Source organism: Bufo bufo, chromosome 2, assembly GCF_905171765.1.
Source record: "Bufo bufo chromosome 2, aBufBuf1.1, whole genome shotgun sequence".
Taxonomy (NCBI): Eukaryota; Metazoa; Chordata; class Amphibia; order Anura; family Bufonidae; genus Bufo; species Bufo bufo.
In genome coordinates this window covers 48,723,365-48,742,498 of record NC_053390.1, presented here as the reverse complement: position 1 = coordinate 48,742,498, position 19,134 = coordinate 48,723,365, and the positions used below count along the sequence as shown (strand labels likewise).

At 42.8% G+C, this 19,134-nt stretch overlaps 1 protein-coding gene across 10 annotated transcripts in view; it reads right to left on the bottom strand.

Moving 5' to 3' along the window:
* The window catches only part of TCF4 (transcription factor 4), a 384,023-nt gene that overhangs the window by 190,492 nt on the left and 174,397 nt on the right, over nucleotides 1–19,134 (bottom strand). For all 10 annotated transcript variants that reach the window (XM_040421039.1, XM_040421032.1, XM_040421035.1 and 7 more), the window contains one exon: nucleotides 10,814–10,878. In XM_040421039.1, coding sequence (XP_040276973.1) covers nucleotides 10,814–10,878 — 65 coding nt within the window. The remainder of the gene's footprint in view (nucleotides 1–10,813; nucleotides 10,879–19,134) is intronic.

The window sequence follows — 19,134 nt, the reverse complement described above, 5'->3', positions numbered from 1 at the left end:
ATAACAGGCTTCTGAATATTCAGGCAAATTAGTTGTGGTATGGCAGTAATATTTACTCAATATATTCATTACTATTATTTATTTATCACTCATATAGCGCTGACATATTACGCAACGCTTTATCGACATTATCATCACTGTCTCCGTTGGAGCTCACAATCTAAGGTCCCTATCAATAGGAAAGAATAAATCCACATAAACACGGGGAGACCATACAAACTACATGCAGATGTTGTCCTTAGTTGTATTTCAACCCAGGACCCCAGCGATGAAAATCACCTGTGCTAACCACTGAGCCACCGAAAGGGTAAGACTAAGGCTACTTTCACACTAGCTTTTTTGCGGATCCGTCTTGGATCTGCAAAAACGCTTCCGTTACCATAATACAACCGCATGCATCCGTCATGAACGGATCCGGTTGTATTATGTCTTCTATAGCCATGACGGATCCGTCATGAACACCATTGACCTACATTGTGTGTCAGGACGGATCCGTCTCGCTCCGCACCACATGGCAGACAGAAAAACGCAGGTTGCAGCATTATTCTGTCCGCGATGGGAGCGCAACCTAACGCAACGGAATGCATTCTGGTTGAGTTTTGTCCCCATTGACAATGAATGGGGACAAAACTGTAGCATTTTCTTCCGGTATTGAGACCCTCTGATGGATCTCAATAGCGGAATTGAAAAACGCTAGTGTGAAAGTAGCCTTACCTTTGCATACAGCCTTAGGCAGCAAACTTGTGTAAATATCACTATGAATGGTATTAACATTTTTCAGTCGTGGCACCAATAACCAATATTCATTTTTACGGCATCATAATTAATGATAAACAAACGCCCTGAACGGATCTCAGAAACGGAAAGCCAAAACGCGAGTGTGAAAGTAGCCTAAGCCACTCTAGACCACCAGGAATACTAGGTATTAACCACTAAGCTACTCTAGACCACCAGAAATACTAGGTACTAACCCCTGAGCCACTCTAGACCACCGGAGATACTAGATATTACCACTAAGGCACTGTAAACCAATACTAGGTATTAACCCCTAAGCCACTCTACACCACTGGAAATACTTGCTATTACCACTAAGCCACTATAGACCACCACAAATACTAGGTACTAACCCCTATGCCACTCTAGACCACCACAAATACTAGGTACTAACCTCTAGGCCACCACAAATACTAGGTACTAACCCCTATGCCACTCTAGGCCACCACAAATACTAGGTACTAACCCCTATGCCACTCTAGACCACCACAAATACTAGGTACTAACCCCTATGCCACTCTAGACCACCACAAATACTAGGTACTAACCTCTAGGCCACCACAAATACTAGGTACTAACCCCTATGCCACTCTAGGCCACCACAAATACTAGGTACTAACCCCTATGCCACTCTAGACCACCAGGAATACTAGGTATTAGCCAATAAGCTACTGTAGACCACCAAAGGTACTAGATATTAGCCACTAAGCCACTCTAGATCACCAATGATATAGCAGGAAATCATTAACCACCCCACAATCAATGCTTGGTATTGTGCTCACGTTATCTTGAAACAAAAGCCATTGAAAAGCAATTGAAGGTGTTTGCTTAACGTGTTTAGATAACACGTCTCATAAAGCATGTGTGTTAACTCTACTACATCCGTACAAATAGAACGTTTGCAAATTGAGCAAAATTGTGAGTAAAGGTGGTAGTTTTGCTGTCTTGGGTGCCAATATGCTTAGAAACTCCCTTTAAATCTTGCTTTTGCCCCTGTCTATATTTAGACAGTATATTCGAGTGGAAATGCTCAGGTCAGCTTAAGATCTCAAGATGGTGACCCCGAACAACGGTATTCATAGATGTTTCTCCTAAGTTTTACAAATTTTCAAAAGTTCTCCCCAACTTCTAATTAAAAGTTGGCTAGAGAAAAAGATTAGCACTTCCTGTGACAGCGCCTATAGGGCGAGTGGTTATCATAACCTCCAGGTGCGCGGTGCAGTGCCAAGGTGAGAGGTGGTATGATATTGCCTGGCGCCATTATCACCAGGTGCTTTATTTTGCTTCTCCAAACAGATCTGCAGAAGAAACACGGCTAAAAAAAAATGCAAGAACGTAGCAAATGTGAAAAGATAACACATATCTAAATACATGGAAACATACAAAACATCTTGACCTTGCTTAGCTAATGAACACCTGGGAAGTAAATGCAATTATCACACTTAACGCATCTGCCGAATACCATGCACTAATATCAGCCCTAATTAACTGGATATTTAAAGAGATCCTTTCATGATTAAAGCTGAAGCCTTCATTTTCATGTATAGAAGATTAAAGTGAATTGTAAAATCCTTAAAGGATTTTTTATGAAAGTCTGATTTCTTTTTCCCAGAAACAGTGCCACCCCTGTCTGTGGTTGTATCTGGTATTGCAGCTCAGTTCTATTAAGAGTAGCACTATTTTTGGAAAACAAACATTGATTTTCCTCATCTCAAAAAAGCCCAAAATATATGTACACAGTGACTGCACCAGCAGAATAGTGAGTGCAGCTCTGGAATATATTACAGAATGTAACTCAGGATCAGTACAGGATAAGTAATGTAATGTATGTACACAGTGACTCCACCAGCAGAATAGTGAGTGCAGCTCTGGAATATATCACAGGATGTAACTCAGGATCAGTACAGGATAAGCAATTTAATGTATGTACACAGTGACTGCACCAGCAGAATAGTGAGTGCAGCTCTGGAGTATAATACAGGATGTAACTCAGGATCAGTACAGGATAAATAATGTAATGTATGTACACAGTGACTACACCAGCAGAATAGTGAGTGCAGCTCTGGAATATATTACAGGATGTAACACAGTATTAGTACAGGATAAGTAATGTAATGTATGTACACAGTGACTCCACCAGCAGAATAGTGAGTGCAGCTCTGGAGTATAATACAGGATGTAACTCAGGATCAGTACAGGATAAGTAATGTAATGTATGTACACAGTGACTCCACCAGCAGAATAGTGAGTGCAGCTCTGGAGTATAATACATGATGTAACTCAGGATCAGTACAGGATAACTAATGTAATGTATGTACACAGTGACTCCACCAGCAGAATAGTGAGTGCAGCTCTGGAATATATTACAGGATGTAACACAGTATTAGTACAGGATAAGTAATGTAATGTATGTACACAGTGACTCCACCAGCAGAATAGTGAGTGCAGCTCTGGAATATAATACAGGATGTAACTCAGGATCAGTACAGGATAATTTAATGTATTTACAAATTGACTTAACTTTGTATGTAAATGTATTATATTCTTTCTTAGGCATCGTGGCTGCCTTCCGTGACAGCCTGTGGGATCCATCCCCCTGCATCTCACAGGCAAGCAGGCTGTAAGTGTATTAGGCTACTTTCACACTAGCGTTCGGAGCGGATCCGTCTGATGTTTCATCAGATGGATCTGCTCCGATAATGCAGACGTTCGCATCCGTTCAGAACGGATCCGTCTGCATTAAAACTTAGAAAATTTTCTAAGTCTGAAAGTAGCCTGAGCGGATCCGTTCAGACTTTACATTGTAAGTCAATGGGGAACGGATCCGCTTGAAGATTGAGCCATATGGTGTCATCTTCAAGCGGATCCGCCCCCATTGACTTACATTGTAAGTCTGGACGGATCCGCTCGCCTCCGCACGGCCAGGCGGACACCCGAACGCTGCAAGCAGCGTTCAGGTGTCCGCTCACTGAGCGGAGCGGAGGCTGAACGCTGGCAGGCGGATGCATTCTCAGTGGATACGTCTCCACTGAGAATGCATTGGGGCCAGACGGATGCGTTCGGGGCCGCTCGTGAGCCCCTTCAAACGGTGCGCACGAGCGGACACCCGAACGCTAGTGTGAAAGTGGTAATACACTTACAGCCAATGCTTTACAATACAGAAGTATTGTAAAGCATTGTAAAGGGGATCAGACCCCCAAAAGTTGAAGTCCCAGAGTTAAAAAAAATGTAACTTTCAATAAAAAAGTGTCCTTTTCCCAAAATAAAGTAAAAAATTTGTAAAATATAGGGAAAAAAAGAAAAGTAGACATATTAGGTTTCGCCGCGTCCGTATAAACCGTCTCTATAAAAATATCACATGACCTAACCCACACCGTCAAAAAATAAAATAAATGTTGCTAAAAAAACAAAATTTTCTGTCACCTTACGTCACTAAAAGTGCAACACCAAGCAAAATAGTACCATTCTAACCATCACCTCATCCCGCAAAAAATTAGCCCCTTCCTAAGACAGTCGCCCAAAAAAAACTAAAAACTATGGCTTTGGTTTAAAAAATGCTGTTATTGTTTAAAACTTAAGTAAATTAAAAAAAGTATACATATTAGGTATTGCCGTGTCCATAACAACCTGCTCTATAAAAATACCACATGACCTAACCCCTTAGGCGAATACTGAAAAAAATAAAAATAAAAACAGTGTCAAAAGCCATTTTTTGTCACCTTACATCACAAAAAGTGTAATAGCAAGCGATCAAAAAGTCATATGCACCCCAAAATAGTACCAATCTAACCATGGCCTCATCTCGCAAAAAATTATATCCTACCTAAGACAATCGCCCAAAACATGAAAAAACTATGGCTCTCAGAATATGGAGACACTAAAACATGTTTTTTTGTTTGTTTCAAAAATGATATTATTGTGTAAAACTTAAATAAATAAAAAAAAGTATACATATTAGGTATTGCCACGTCCGTAACGACCGGCTCTATAAAAATATCACATGACCTAACCCCTCAGTTGAATACCGTCAAAAAAATGTAATAAAACTGTGTCAAAAGTCATTTTTTGTCAACTTACATCACAAAAAGTGTAATAGCAAGCGATCAAAAAGTCATATGCACCCCAAAATAGTGCCAATCAAACCGTCATCTTATCCCGCAAAAACGATAACCTACCTAAGACAATCGCCCAAAAACTGAAAAAATTATGGCTCTCATAAGACTATGGAGACACTAAAACATGTTTTTTTTTGTTTCAAAAATGATATCATTGTCTAAAACTTACATAAATAAAAAAAAATTGTAGACATATTAGGTACGCCACGTCCATAAGAACCTGCTCTTTAAAAATACCACATGATCTAACCTGTCAGATTAACATTGTAAATAACAAAAAATAACGGTGCCAAAACAGCTATTTTTTGTTACCTTGCCTCACAAAAAGTGTAATATAGAGCAACCAAAAATCCTATGTACCCTAAAATTGTACCAACAAAACTGCCACCTTATCCCGTAGTTTCCAAAATGGGGTCACTTTTTTGGAGTTTCTACTCTAGGGGTTCATCAGGGGGTCTTCAAATGTGACATGGCAGCTTAAAATTATCCCAGCGAAATCTGCTTTCCAAAAACCATATGGTGTTCCTTTCCTTCTGCGCAATGCCGTGTGCCCGTACAGCAGTTTACGACCACATATGGGGTGTTTCTGTAAACTACAGAATCAGGGCCATAAATATTGCGTTTTGTTTGGCTGTTAACTCTTGCTTTGTAACAGGAAATAATGGATTAAAATGGAAAATCTGCCAAAAAAGTGAAATTCAGAAAGTTCATCTCTATTTTCCATTAATTCTTGTGGAACACCTAAAGGGTTAACAAAGTTAGTAAATTCAGTTTTGTATACCTTGAGGGGTGTAGTTTCTAAAATGGGGTCACTTTTCTGGAGTTTCTACTCTAGGGGTGAATCAGGGGGGCTTCAAATGGGACATGGCAGCCTAAAAGTATCCTAATGAAATCTGCTTTCCAAAAACCATACGGCGTTCCTTTCCTTCTGCGCAATGCCGTGTGCCCGTACAGCAGTTTACGACCACATACGGGGTGTTTCTGTAAACTACACAATTAGGTCCATAAATATTGAGTTTTGTTTGGCTTTTAACCCTTGCTTTGTATTTGTAAAAAATGGATTAAAATGGAAAATCTGCCAAAAAAGTGAAATTCTGAAATGTAATCTCCATTTTCCATAAATTCTTGTGGCACACCTAAAAGGTTAACAAAGTTTGTAAAATCAGTTTTAAATACCTTGAGGGGTGTAGTTGGTAAAATGGGGTCATTTTTGGGTGGTTTTTATTATGTAAGCCTCACAAAGTGACTTCAGACCTGAACTGGTCCATAAAAAGTGGATTTTGGAAATTTTCAGAAAAATTTGCTTCTGAACTTCTAAGCCTTCTAACGTCCGCAAAAAATAAGATGGCATTCACAAAATGATCCAAATATGAAGTAGACATATGGGGAATGTAAAGTAATAACTATTTTTGGAGGTATTACTATCTATTATAAAAGTAGAGAAATAGAAATTTGCTAATCTTTCCAATTTTTTTTTATAAATAAAAATGATTTTTTTTGACAAAATTTTACCACTGTCAATATGTGACGAGAAAACAATCTCAGAATGGCCTGGATAAGTAAAAGCATTTTAAAGTTATCTCCACATAAAGTGACACGTCAGATTTGCGAAAAATGGCCTGGTCCTTAAGGTGAAATATGGCAGGGTCCTGAATGAGTTGACCAGTATTTTGTGGAAGCCTGAATGTGCAGTATTGAAGATTAACTCAGAGACAACAGCATGGCCTGTTAACCATCTTTGCAACTTGTGAAACTGCAAGATCTATGGAAATTGCAAAATTGTGTTCAAGATCTACCAGTCCATGTACGCCAAAGACTGTGGGTACCGTATTGGAACCTTATTTGCCAGTGAAGAGCTGTTCATCTGTTAGAACTGGCGTCATCATTGCTTGCACTTGCATTGTCTCAGGCTGACATTGGCTCCTGCCTTGCACCCCAAAGCATCCCCCGACATCAAGGGCACCCCAAACCACCACCAGACAGGAGACCCCAACATCCTCAAGATATACCCCAATGGAAAAAAGGGTGCACTGCTCCATTCACAATTGCACAGCTCCAGAGAGCGCCGTGGAGGGATTGCCACCGTGAGGATTACTACCACCATCTGGCTTCTTCCACCACTCCTGTCTTCTCTGCTGTCTCCCACACCGGGTGTCGGGCGCCACAGATAATGATGTAAAAATAATCAAGGTGCGGATTTATGAAGTAGCACCCAGTTGTGTGTATAAATAGAAATCATTTATTCTACTGATAGGATGATAGGACTTGTGTGTGACGCGGCGATCCTACTCTTACGTAGTCACCACCTGACTTCTATTTATACCATGTGCAGAAATGGAAACTAACCTGAAATACTGCAATTAATCTACTACAAAGACGTAAAATTCTTTTTAACCTGACTCAAAATACCTTTTTCCATGCAAGATTTTATTGCCCAAAATTAGATGTTCTCTGCCTAAAGTAGCATTGCATTCACCTCTCTCTTAAAGGGCATCTGTCAGCAGATTTGTCCCTATGATATTGGTTGACCTGTTACATGTGCGCTTGGCAGCTGAAGGCATCTGTGTTGGTCCCATGTTGATATGTGTCCGCATATCAACATGAAAAATTATGTTTTAATATATGCAAATTAGCCTCTAGGAGCAACCGGGGCGTTGCCTTTACACCTAGAGGCTCAGCTCTCTCTGCAACTGCCAAGCCCTCTTTACTTTGATTGGCCGCTGCCATCACTGAGCCACCAATGAACCCAGGATCATCTGTGAGGAAGCATTCTGCTCCACTTTTATGGGAATCTCTGGGACATTCCAGAAGAGCTTTCATGTATTGATTTCTCCTTTCAATTTCCCTCCCCTGCCGATGAAACGTCCCAATCTGCACCTCAAGGTCAGTCTATAAACCGGTATATAGTGCATGTTTTCCCATTGCGTTAGGTTTTCTGCAGTAATTGACATTTGTATACTCTCTCAAACGTATTCCTTTATGCCTTCATTCTTCTTCTCCTCAATAAACTACATACAATGAGGTATTTTGATAATAGCTTATGTTCCACATCACTGCCAAACATGTGCATGTGGGTAGTATTTTCATAAATGGGGACAAACAACATAACACTCGTGTGCAACTGCCAAATCAAAGCAAAAAAAAAAAGCATAAAAACCCATAAAAAAACAACATATTTTAATAGTGTCATTGTCTCGAGATGATGTAGGATGAGTTGCGACAAAGAGTTACGAGCATGTAAACACACAGGCAAACAGAACTTCCACTACAGCGAGAGAGCGGGGCCCGGGGAGCGGAGCCGCGGCTTTGACATTTTACCGTCTCATGAAAATATTCTTAGTTTTTCAGGCTGATGCATACATCCCTCGAGAGGGTTCTGCATTGAGCCTGTTGGCCTTGACATTAAGCCAAAAACAATTGAAAGACAAAAAAAAAGAATAACAAATCAGTTTTCCGCTGACATTTTTATCCTTTTACTACATGGCCTTCGTCATACAAAACTGAGGATGCGCCATTTGACCGATTTTGGAGTTTTTTTTTGCTTTGGAATTCATTGTTTAGTCCAGACAAGGTTCCTTTAGTCCTTTAAACGGGAACTGTCCCCATTTGATCTGTTTGTGTACAGCAGAGGTAGGCAACCTCCGGCACTTCAGCTGTTGTGTGAAACTACAACTCCCAGCATGCATACTTGCTCTGCTCTTCTCAGAACCCCACATAGAAATGAATGGAGCATGCTGGAAATTGTAGTTTCGCAGCAGCTGGAGTGCTGACCCCTGGTATAGAGTATATTACGACTGATATGCAAGGCAAAGACAATGGGTGTTTCTAGGAGACTCAATTCTTGGGAAGGATAATGTTTTTTTTTATGTGTACTGCCCCCTGCTGGGCAGGCAGTCAAATTGTGTCGGGAGCCGGTTTGAAATCAAATGCAGTCACCGGGAGCAGGCAGTTCCGAGAACAGCCCGATGAAGGCCCCCGGCGGCTGTTCTCGGAACTGCCTGCTCCCGGTGACTGCATTTGATTTCAGACCGGCTCCCGGCCCAGGCACAGGTAAGGGCTTACCGGACGGGTGAGTCTACCTTACTAAAGATGGCAGCCCGTATGTGTTCGCTGGCGAACACTGCGAACTGACCATCACTGGTGGCTACCAAGGCCGCGACTTACAAACCATATAGTCAAATCATGCGGTTGCTGTGAGGCTTCTGGAAAAAAGGGGCATCAGATCTAAGGCCCCTTTCACACGGGCGTCGCGGAAAAAGGTCCAGATGCGTTGCGGGTGCATTGCGGGAAACCCACGTGAGTGCGCACGCAATTTCAGTCAGTTTTGTCTGCGATTGCGTTGCGTTGTTCAGTTTTTTCTGTACGAGTGCAAAGCGTTTTAATGCGTTTTGCACGCGCGTAATAAAAAACTGAATGTGGTACCCAGACCCGAACCCCGAGCTTCTTTACTGAAGTTCGGGTTTGGGTTCGGTGTTCAGTAGATTTTATTATTTTCCCTTATAACATGGTTATAACGGAAAATAATAACATTCTTTAATACAGAATGCTAAGTAAAATGTCCCCTGAGGGTAAAAAATAACAAAAAAAAAAATCGATTTTCATGCAGCCCCATTCATTTCTATGGGGCCAGCGTTGTGTGAAAAACGCAGAATATAGAACATGCTGAGATTTTTACGCAACGCACAAGTGCTGCGTGAAAAACAACGCTCATGTACACAGCCCCATTGAAATGAATGGGTCAGGATTCAGTGCGGGTGCAATGCGTTCGCATCACGCATTGCACCCTCGCGGAAAACTCACCCGTGTGAAAGGGGCCTAATTGGGTCTAAGGTCAATGGAAAGATTGGGGAAGCGCTCATGTCCTGTCCTAGTACACATACTGTACTCTCATTAAGGGTCCATTCACATGTCCGCAAAATGGGTCCGCATCCGTTCTGCAATTTTGCGGAACGGGTGCGGACCCATTCATTTTCAACGGGGCCGCAAAAGATGCGGACAGCACACGGACAAGAAAAGACATTTCCATTATAGTGCCAGCCATGTGCGGTACGCAAAATGCGGAACGCACATGGCCGGTGTCCGTGTTTTGCAGATCCGCAGTTTGCGGACCGCAGAACACTCGTGGACATGTGAATGGACCATTATGAGAATGTCCTGTTTTGCTTAAAGGGGTTGCCCTGGTGTTTTAAAATTGATGGCCTACCCTGAGGAAAGGTCATCGATATCAGATCGGTGCCGGTCCAACTCCAGGCACCACCACTGATCAGCTGTTTGAAGAGGCTGCTGCACTCCAGTGAGCTCTGCAGCCTATCCCAAGGCCAGTGATGTCACGTACATCGGTCACAAGAGAAGTGAATGGGCCTGGGTGGCAATACCAAACACAACCGCTATTCAACGGACGGCACTGTGCTCGGTACCACGGCCTCTTCAAACAGCTGTTAGGCGGGAGGTTGACCCCCACAGATCATCTGTAAATGACCTATACTGTGGATATCAATATTAAACCCCTTTAGAAGTAAATGGAGAGGGCCAGGCATGCACGGCCAACTCTCCATCCATTGTGGCCACTACATAGGTGATCCCCACCAATTAGGAGAACGGGATCGCCAAGCCTCCTATGTTTTTGGGGTGCGGTGCGCATGAATAACCACTGTGGGACGGACAGAAGAGATAGCCAAGCGCTGTACTTGGAGCCACCTGAGAAGTGATAGAGCGGTGATCCAGCTCTACCATTGCAAAGTCCACCCTGCCTCTTGTATGGCAGAACGTGGTTCATGTAGCTACATGGGTATGGATACTAATTGACAGTGAGTGCACTCACATACATTTGTAAAGAAGAGCATCACATGTGTGTACATGACTGGAAACAGCACAGTAATGCACGGCACCATATAGCGGGATTTGTAGAAAGTGATCTGTCTTACCTGATGGCAGCCCTGTATCTCTGAGTCTCTCCCGAAACACGTATATGAAGTCCTGTCTGATTTATCTGTCAATAGAAGAAGCTACATGTCAGTCCATGACGCCAGTTATTTTCATGCTTACATTCTGTTACCAGTTCCATATGGACTATGCTGAAGAGCGGAATTTATATATATATTAATGCTATTCAGTGGCCCTACAGTGTTACATACTGTTGTAATAGGATTGATGACGGGTCCTCCTTATCACCAGAGGGCAGCACTACAGTGGAAGGCAACATCTGTGTTGTGAGGATAGAGGCAGATAACCCAGGATCCACCACTGACCATGAGTGATTAAGGGCTCGTTCACACGACCGTATGGCTTTTTCAGTGTTTTTAACAAATCCGTTTTTTGTTTCAGTAGTGTTTCCGGTTCCGTTCCGTTTTTCCGTATGGCTTAGGCCTCATGCACACGACCGTTGTGCGCATCCGCGGCCGTTGTTCCGTTTTCCATTTTTTTTCGCGGACCCATTGACTTTCAATGGGTCAGTGGAAAAATCTGAAAATGCACCGTTTGGCTTCCGCATCCGTGATCCGTTTTTCCAGTCCGTGAAAAAAAATGACCTGTCCTATTTTTTTCACGGACAACGGTTCACGGACCCATTCAAGTCAATGGGTCCGTGAAAAATCACGGATGCACACAAGATAGTCATCCGCGTCCGTTTCCGTGATCCGTGTCCGTTTTTCCTATAATTTTTAATGCAAGCTTGACTTCGTTTTTTTTTTCACTTTTCATGTCCGTAGATCCTCCAAAAATCAAGGAAGACCCACGGATGAAAAAACGGACACGGATCACGGTACAACGGAAACCGTTTTTGCGGCCCGCAAAAAAAACCGTCCGTGTGCATGAGGCCTTATACAGTATACAGTAATTACATTTAAAAAAATTGGTCTGGGCATAACATTTTTAATGGATGGTTCCTCAAGAACGGATACGGAAGATATTCCGTATGTGTTCTGTTTTTTTTTGCAGACCCATTGACTTGAATAGAGCCACGGAACGTGATTTGCGGGCAATAATAGGACATGTTCTATCTTTGAACGGAAATATGGAAACGGAATGCATACGGAATACATTCTTTTTTTTTTCCGGAACCATTGAAATGAATGGTTCCGTATACGGAAAGCAAAAAACGGCCCGTATACTGAACGCAAAAAATGTTTGTGTGAATGAGCCCTAAGACAACCCAGCTCCTCCGACCTCTGTCAACACTTACAGACGGGGACGTGAAGGGGAGGAGAGAACAGAGATCACAGGACAAACTCATGCAATCCTGAAGGCTTGTGGGCTGAGAAGACTGGGGGATGAGATGGCAACCTCATAGGATGTTAAAGGGGTTGTCCACCTTTTAGAAATTGATGACCCATCCTCAGGATAGCTGATCAGTGGGGGACGGGGTCCAGGTGAATGGAGCTGAGCTGCAGCACCGCCATTACACAGTGGGATGCAGCCCTCTGCTTCTCTTATAGTTCCAGCAGTTGTCGCAGATCAGTGGGTTGTTAGCTGCCCCTCAGTCTGATACTGATGACCGACCCTGAGGTTAGTTCTTAAGTTTAAGACTCTTATTATACCCTGTCAGCTGAAGGGTATGGGCCCCTTTGATCATGGGCCCATAGGTGCTGACTAAATGCCCAAGCAGTCAGTAAACCCTGGCTTACAGTCTACAAATAAGGAGCACATCTGTGATGTTTTTTTTTTTAGTCCACGACCCTGCTTGTGTGATAATAGTGGTGTAAAATGCCTTAAAAATAACGTTGTACAGTATGAAAATAATACCGCCATATAGTGCACACATAATACTGCCATATATAGAATTTGGAAATTCAACACCCAAGTGAAACTGCAATTCAGTATTCAATGGCGCCATACGATGCCACAAAATGATACTCCCATACAGTGTTCAGTACTACATCTAGACGCCACGGAGTGCTGCCTTATAGAACAATACAGAGCAGACGGTAGGGCTGTGATTAAAGGGGTTGTCTCATCATGGACAATGGGGGCATATCGCTAGGTTATGCCCCCATTGTCTTAAAGGTGCGGGTCCCACTACTGGGACCCGCACCTCTATCGAGAACGGAGCCCCGCAAGTGAAGTAGGGCACACTGCGCCTGCGCAGCAGCCCTCCATTCATTTCCTATGGGGCCGGTGAAAATAGCCGAGTGCTGGCTTGGCTATTTCCGTCGGCCCCATAGAAATTAATGGGAGCGTGGGCCGCGCATCCACGGTACGCTCCCATTCTCTTCTATGGGGAGCCGGCTTGGTGGTGGCCGGACCGGAGTCCTCCAGCCACCACCTTGCAGGGCTCCGTTCTCGATATAGGTGTGGGTCCCAGCGGTGGGACCCGCACCTATAGGACAATGGGGGCATATCCTGGCGATATAACCCCATTGTCCATGATGACACAACCCCTTTAAAGGGATTGTCCAATGATCACAGCTTATCACCTATCCACAGGATTCCCACTGCAAACAATGGGTTGTGGATTTGACTGCAGAATACATGCCCAAATCTGCTTGAATATACTGCCTAAGTGGACAATCTGATGTGTTTTTGCTCCATTGCTTGAGGACCCCTAGAAAACCTAGGCCATAGGAAATTGCCCAGCTTGCCACAACTAAAACAGGGATGATTATCACGACAGATGAAGCATGCTGCCATGTTCTGTTTTATCCATTTACATGGTGCCAACATATTCTGCAGTGATGTACAGAGATTGCCATCATTCACATCAGTACTTTTTTTGGAGAGAAACTGGAATTGCCTCCCCATAAACACAGGGTGAACATGCAAACACCAGGCAAAGGCTGCCCCTGAACCCAACACTGCAAGGCAACACTGAGCCACCATGTTTGATGAAGCACAGGAATATGGACAAGATCAAGCACAGGATTAAACACAGTATGATGCACAGGATGAAATTCAGGAAGTACAGGGTGATGCTCAGGATGAAGTACAGAATAATACACAGGTGAAAGTACAGGATGATGCTCAGGGTGAAGTACAAGATGATGCTCAGGGTGATGCTCAGAATGAAGTGCAAGATGATGCACAGGAGGAAGTACAGGCTGATGCAGAGGTTGAAGTACAAGATGATGCACAGAATGATTCTGAAGATGAAGTACAGGATGATGCTCTGAATGAAGTACAGGATGATGCTCTGAATGAAGTATATGATGATGCACAGAATGAAGTAAATGATGATGCTCGGTATGAAGTATATGAAGATGCACAGAATGAAGTATATGATGATGCACAGAATGAAGTATATTATGATGCTCGGGATGAAGTATATGATGATGCTCTGGATGAAGCTCAGGATGAAGTACAGGATGATGCTCAGGATGAAGTACAGGATGATGCTCAGGATGAAGTACAGGATGATGCACAGGATGAAGTATATGAAGATGCTCAGGATGAAGTACAGGATGATGCACATGATGAAGTACAGGCTGATGCACAGGATGAAGTACAGGCTGATGCACAGGATGAAGTACAGGCTGATGCACAGGATGAAGTATATGATGATGCTCAGGATGATGCACAGGATGAAGTATATGATGATGCTCAGGCTGGTGCACAGGATGAAGTACAGGCTGATGCACAGGATGAAGTACAGGCTGATGCACAGGATGAAGTATATGAGGATGCTCAGGATGATGCACAGGATGAAGTATATGATGATGCTAAGGATGATGCACAGGTTGAAGTACAGGCTGATGCACAGGATGAAGTACAGGCTGATGCACAGGATGAAGTATATGATGATGCTCAGGATGATGCACAGGATGATGTACAGGATGAAGTATATGATTATGCTCAGGATGATGCACAGGATGAAGTACAGGCTGATGCACAGGATGAAGTATATGATGATGCTCAGGATGATGCACAGGATGAAGTACAGGATGAAGAACAGGATGATGCACAGGCTGGTGAACATGGCTATAATATTTACTTTCTTGGATATAGAGGGATGTCTATTTGCATCACCAGTGACAGAGTTTTTCCCTGATCCACATGTTATAAACTGAAATCTGCATATTACATGTTAAAATATTCAGTGGAGAGTTAATGAGCGCAGTGGCAGCAGCAAATTATACCTTCAGGTGTCCAAATTCCTACAACCAATAAAACAATTGAATAAAAAGATATGATATAGTGCTGGTCTTAGGGGGAGGCGGATGCGGTGCTGCTGCTGGGGGCTGTATAACTTTATAGCATCACCTGGGTTCATCAACAGATAGAATACAATCTCAGGCAAGTTACTGAAATCTCTAACAGACTTGTAATATTAAAGAGCGCTCCAGCCACTACGGCTGCCATTGTAGCTCCCCATGGAGACTTTAACCCAGCATCCCCTATCATGTGCACTCTGCTTGACAGTTACAGACAATGACACTCAATGGTTACAGTCTCTACACTCTGGGTCTCTGGTCACACTCTAGGCTGAGGCAGCACTCCAGAAGTGGTGAAAGGGTGGTGGACCCGCTTTATTCAGCCCAAATGCTACGTTTTTAGGCCAACACAATGAGGCCTTTCTCTAGACATATTATGGATAGATATATACAGATGCAAGAAAAAGTATGTGAACCCTTTGGAATGATATAGATTTCTGCACAAATTGGTCATAAAATGTGATCTGATCTTCATCTAAGTCACAACAATAGACAATCACAGTCTGCTTAAACTAATAACACACAAAGAATTAAATGTTACCATGTTTTTATTGAACACACCATGTAAAAATTCACAGTGCAGGTGAAAAAAGTATGTGAACCCCTAGACTAATGACATCTCCAAGAGCTAATTAGAGTGAGGTGTCAGCCAACTGGAGTCCAATCAATGAGGAGAGATTAGAGGTGTTGGTTACAGCAGCCCTGCCCTATAAAAAGCACACACCAGTTCTGGGTTTGCTTTTCACAAGAAGCATTGCCTGATGTGAATGATGCCTCGCACAAAAGAGCTCTCAGAAGACCTACGATTAAGAATTGTTGACTTGCATAAAGCTGGAAAAGGTTATAAAAGTATTTCCAAAAGCCTTGCTGTTCATCAGTCCACGGTAAGACAAATTGTCTATAAATGGAGAAAGTTCAACACTGCTGCTACTCTCCCTAGGAGTGGCCGTCCTGTAAAGATGACTGCAAGAGCACAGTGCAGACTGCTCAATGAGGTGAAGAAGAATCCTAGAGTGTCAGCTAAAGACTTACAAAAGTCTCTGGCATATGCTAACATCCCTGTTAGCGAATCTATGATACGTAAAACCCTAAACATGAATGGATTTCATAAGAGGATACCACAGAGGAAGCCACTGCTGTCCAATAAAAACATTGCTGCACGTTTACAGTTTGCACAAGAGCACCTGGATGTTCCACAGCAGTACTGGCAAAATATTCTGTGGACAGATGAAACCAAAGTTGAGTTGTTTGGAAGAAACACACAACACTATGTGTGGAGAAAAAGACGCACAGCACATCAACATCAAAACCTCATCCCAACTGTGAAGTATGGTGGTGGGGGCATCATGGTTTGGGGCTGCTTTGCTGCATCAGGGCCTGGACGGATTGCTATCATCGAAGGAAAAATGAATTCCCAAGTTTATCAAGACATTTTGCAGGAGAACTTTAGGCCATCAGTCCACCAGCTGAAGCTCAACAGAAGATGGGTGTTGCAACAGGACAACGACCCAAAGCATAGAAGTAAAACAACAGAATGGCTTAAACAGAAGAAAATACGCCTTCTGGAGTGGCCCAGTCAGAGTCCTGACCTCAACCCGATTGAGATGCTGTGGCATGACCTCAAGAAAGCGATTCACACCAGAAATCCCAAGAATATTGCTGAACTGAAACAGTTCTGTAAAGAGGAATGGTCAAGAATTACTCCTGACTGTTGTGCACGTCTGATCTGCAACTACAGGAATCGTTTGGTTGAAGTTATTGCTGCCAAAGGGGGTTCAACCAGTTATTAAAGCCAAGGGTTCACATACTTTTTCCACCTGCACTGTGAATGTTTACATGGTGTGTTCAATAAAAACATGGTAACATTTAATTCTTCGTGTGTTATTAGTTTAAGCAGACTGTGATTGTCTATTGTTGTGACTTAGATGAAGATCAGATCACATTTTATGACCAATTTGTGCAGAAATCCATATCATTCCAAAGGGTTCACATACTTTTTCTTGCAACTGTATATATATATATATATATATAGTGACACAGAAAAGGGAGTTGTATAGGGAGTCAGGTATTTTCCTCCCAGTGTGTGCTGCTGGACTGATTAGTGGCCAGGTGGGATCAAACACCGGATTGGACTCATGTGCCGGTCCGGGTTTTGACAACACATAGCTGCCTTTAAAAGACAGCTGGGTTCAGCAGAAAGGATCTCTGTATGGGGATCTGAGGCTTGTGCTGGGCTTGGAGGTCTGAGACCAGTGTGAGGGGAAACAGGCCACCTAAAGTCTGCGCATGGACTCTCTGAGGCAGAACTGCCAGCTGGGTGTAAACTAACACCAAAACCAAAAGGTGACTTTTTGTGTTGAATGTGACTTTTTTGTTTATGAACTTGCCAAGAGTGTGAACAAACACTAAACTGTTTGATTTAAGAAGTTGTTGGTGCCTCTATAATGCGTCCGCTTATCCTGTCTACCAGAGCGAGTCCCCACAATATATATATATATTAGATAGATAGATAGACATATCATGGATAGATATACAGGGAGTGCAGAATTATTAGGCAAGTTGTATTTTTGAGGATTAATTTTATTATTGAACAAGAACCATGTTCTCAATGAACCCAAAAAACTCATTAATATCAAAGCTGAATATTTTTGGAAGTAGTTTTTAGTTTGTTTTTAGTTTTAGCTATTTTAGGGGGATATCTGTGTGTGCAGGTGACTATTACTGTGCATAATTATTACGCAACTTAACAAAAAACAAATATATACCCATTTCAATTATTTATTTTTACCAGTGAAACCAATATAACATCTCAACATTCACAAATATACATTTCTGACATTCAAAAACAAAACAAAAACAAATCAGTGACCAATATAGCCACCTTTCTTTGCAAGGACACTCAAAAGCCTACCATCCATGGATTCTGTCAGTGTTTTGATCTGTTTACCATCAACATTGCGTGCAGCAGCAACCACAGCCTCCCAGACACTGTTCAGAGAGGTGTACTGTTTTCCCTCCTTGTAAATCTCACATTTGATGATGGACCACAGGTTCTCAATGGGGTTCAGATCAGGTGAACAAGGAGGCCATGTCATTAGATTTTCTTCTTTTATACCCTTTCTTGCCAGCCACGCTGTGGAGTACTTGGACGCGTGTGATGGAGCATTGTCCTGCATGAAAATCATGTTTTTCTTGAAGGATGCAGACTTCTTCCTGTACCACTGCTTGAAGAAGGTGTCTTCCAGAAACTGGCAGTAGGACTGGGAGTTGAGCTTGACTCCATCCTCAACCCGAAAAGGCCCCACAAGGTCATCTTTGATGATACCAGCCCAAACCAGTACTCCACCTCCACCTTGCTGGCGTCTGAGTCGGACTGGAGCTCTCTGCCCTTTACCAATCCAGCCATGGGCCCATCAAGACTCACTCTCATTTCATCAGTCCATAAAACCTTAGAAAAATCAGTCTTGAGATATTTCTTGGCCCAGTCTTGACGTTTCAGCTTGTGTGTCTTGTTCAGTGGTGGTCATCTTTCAGCCTTTCTTACCTTGGCCATGTCTCTGAGTATTGCACACCTTGTGCTTTTGGGCACTCCAGTGATGTTGCAGCTCTGAAATATGGCCAAACTGGTGGCAAGTGGCATCTTGGCAGCTGCACGCTTGACTTTTCTCAGTTCATGGGCAGTTATTTTGCGCCTTGGTTTTTCCACACGCTTCTTGCGACCCTGTTGACTATTTTGAATGAAACGCTTGATTGTTCGATGATCACGCTTCAGAAGCTTTGCAATTTTAAGAGTGCTGCATCCCTCTGCAAGATATCTCACTATTTTTGACTTTTCTGAGCCTGTCAAGTCCTTCTTTTGACCCATTTTGCCAAAGGAAAGGAAGTTGCCTAATAATTATGCACACCTAATATAGGGTGTTGATGTCATTAGACCACACCCCTTCTCATTACAGAGATGCACATCACCTAATATGCTTAATTGGTAGTAGGCTTTCGAGCCTATACAGCTTGGAGTAAGACAACATGCATAAAGAGGATGATGTGGTCAAAATACTCATTTGCCTAATAATTCTGTACAGGGTGTATATGAGATAGATAAGATA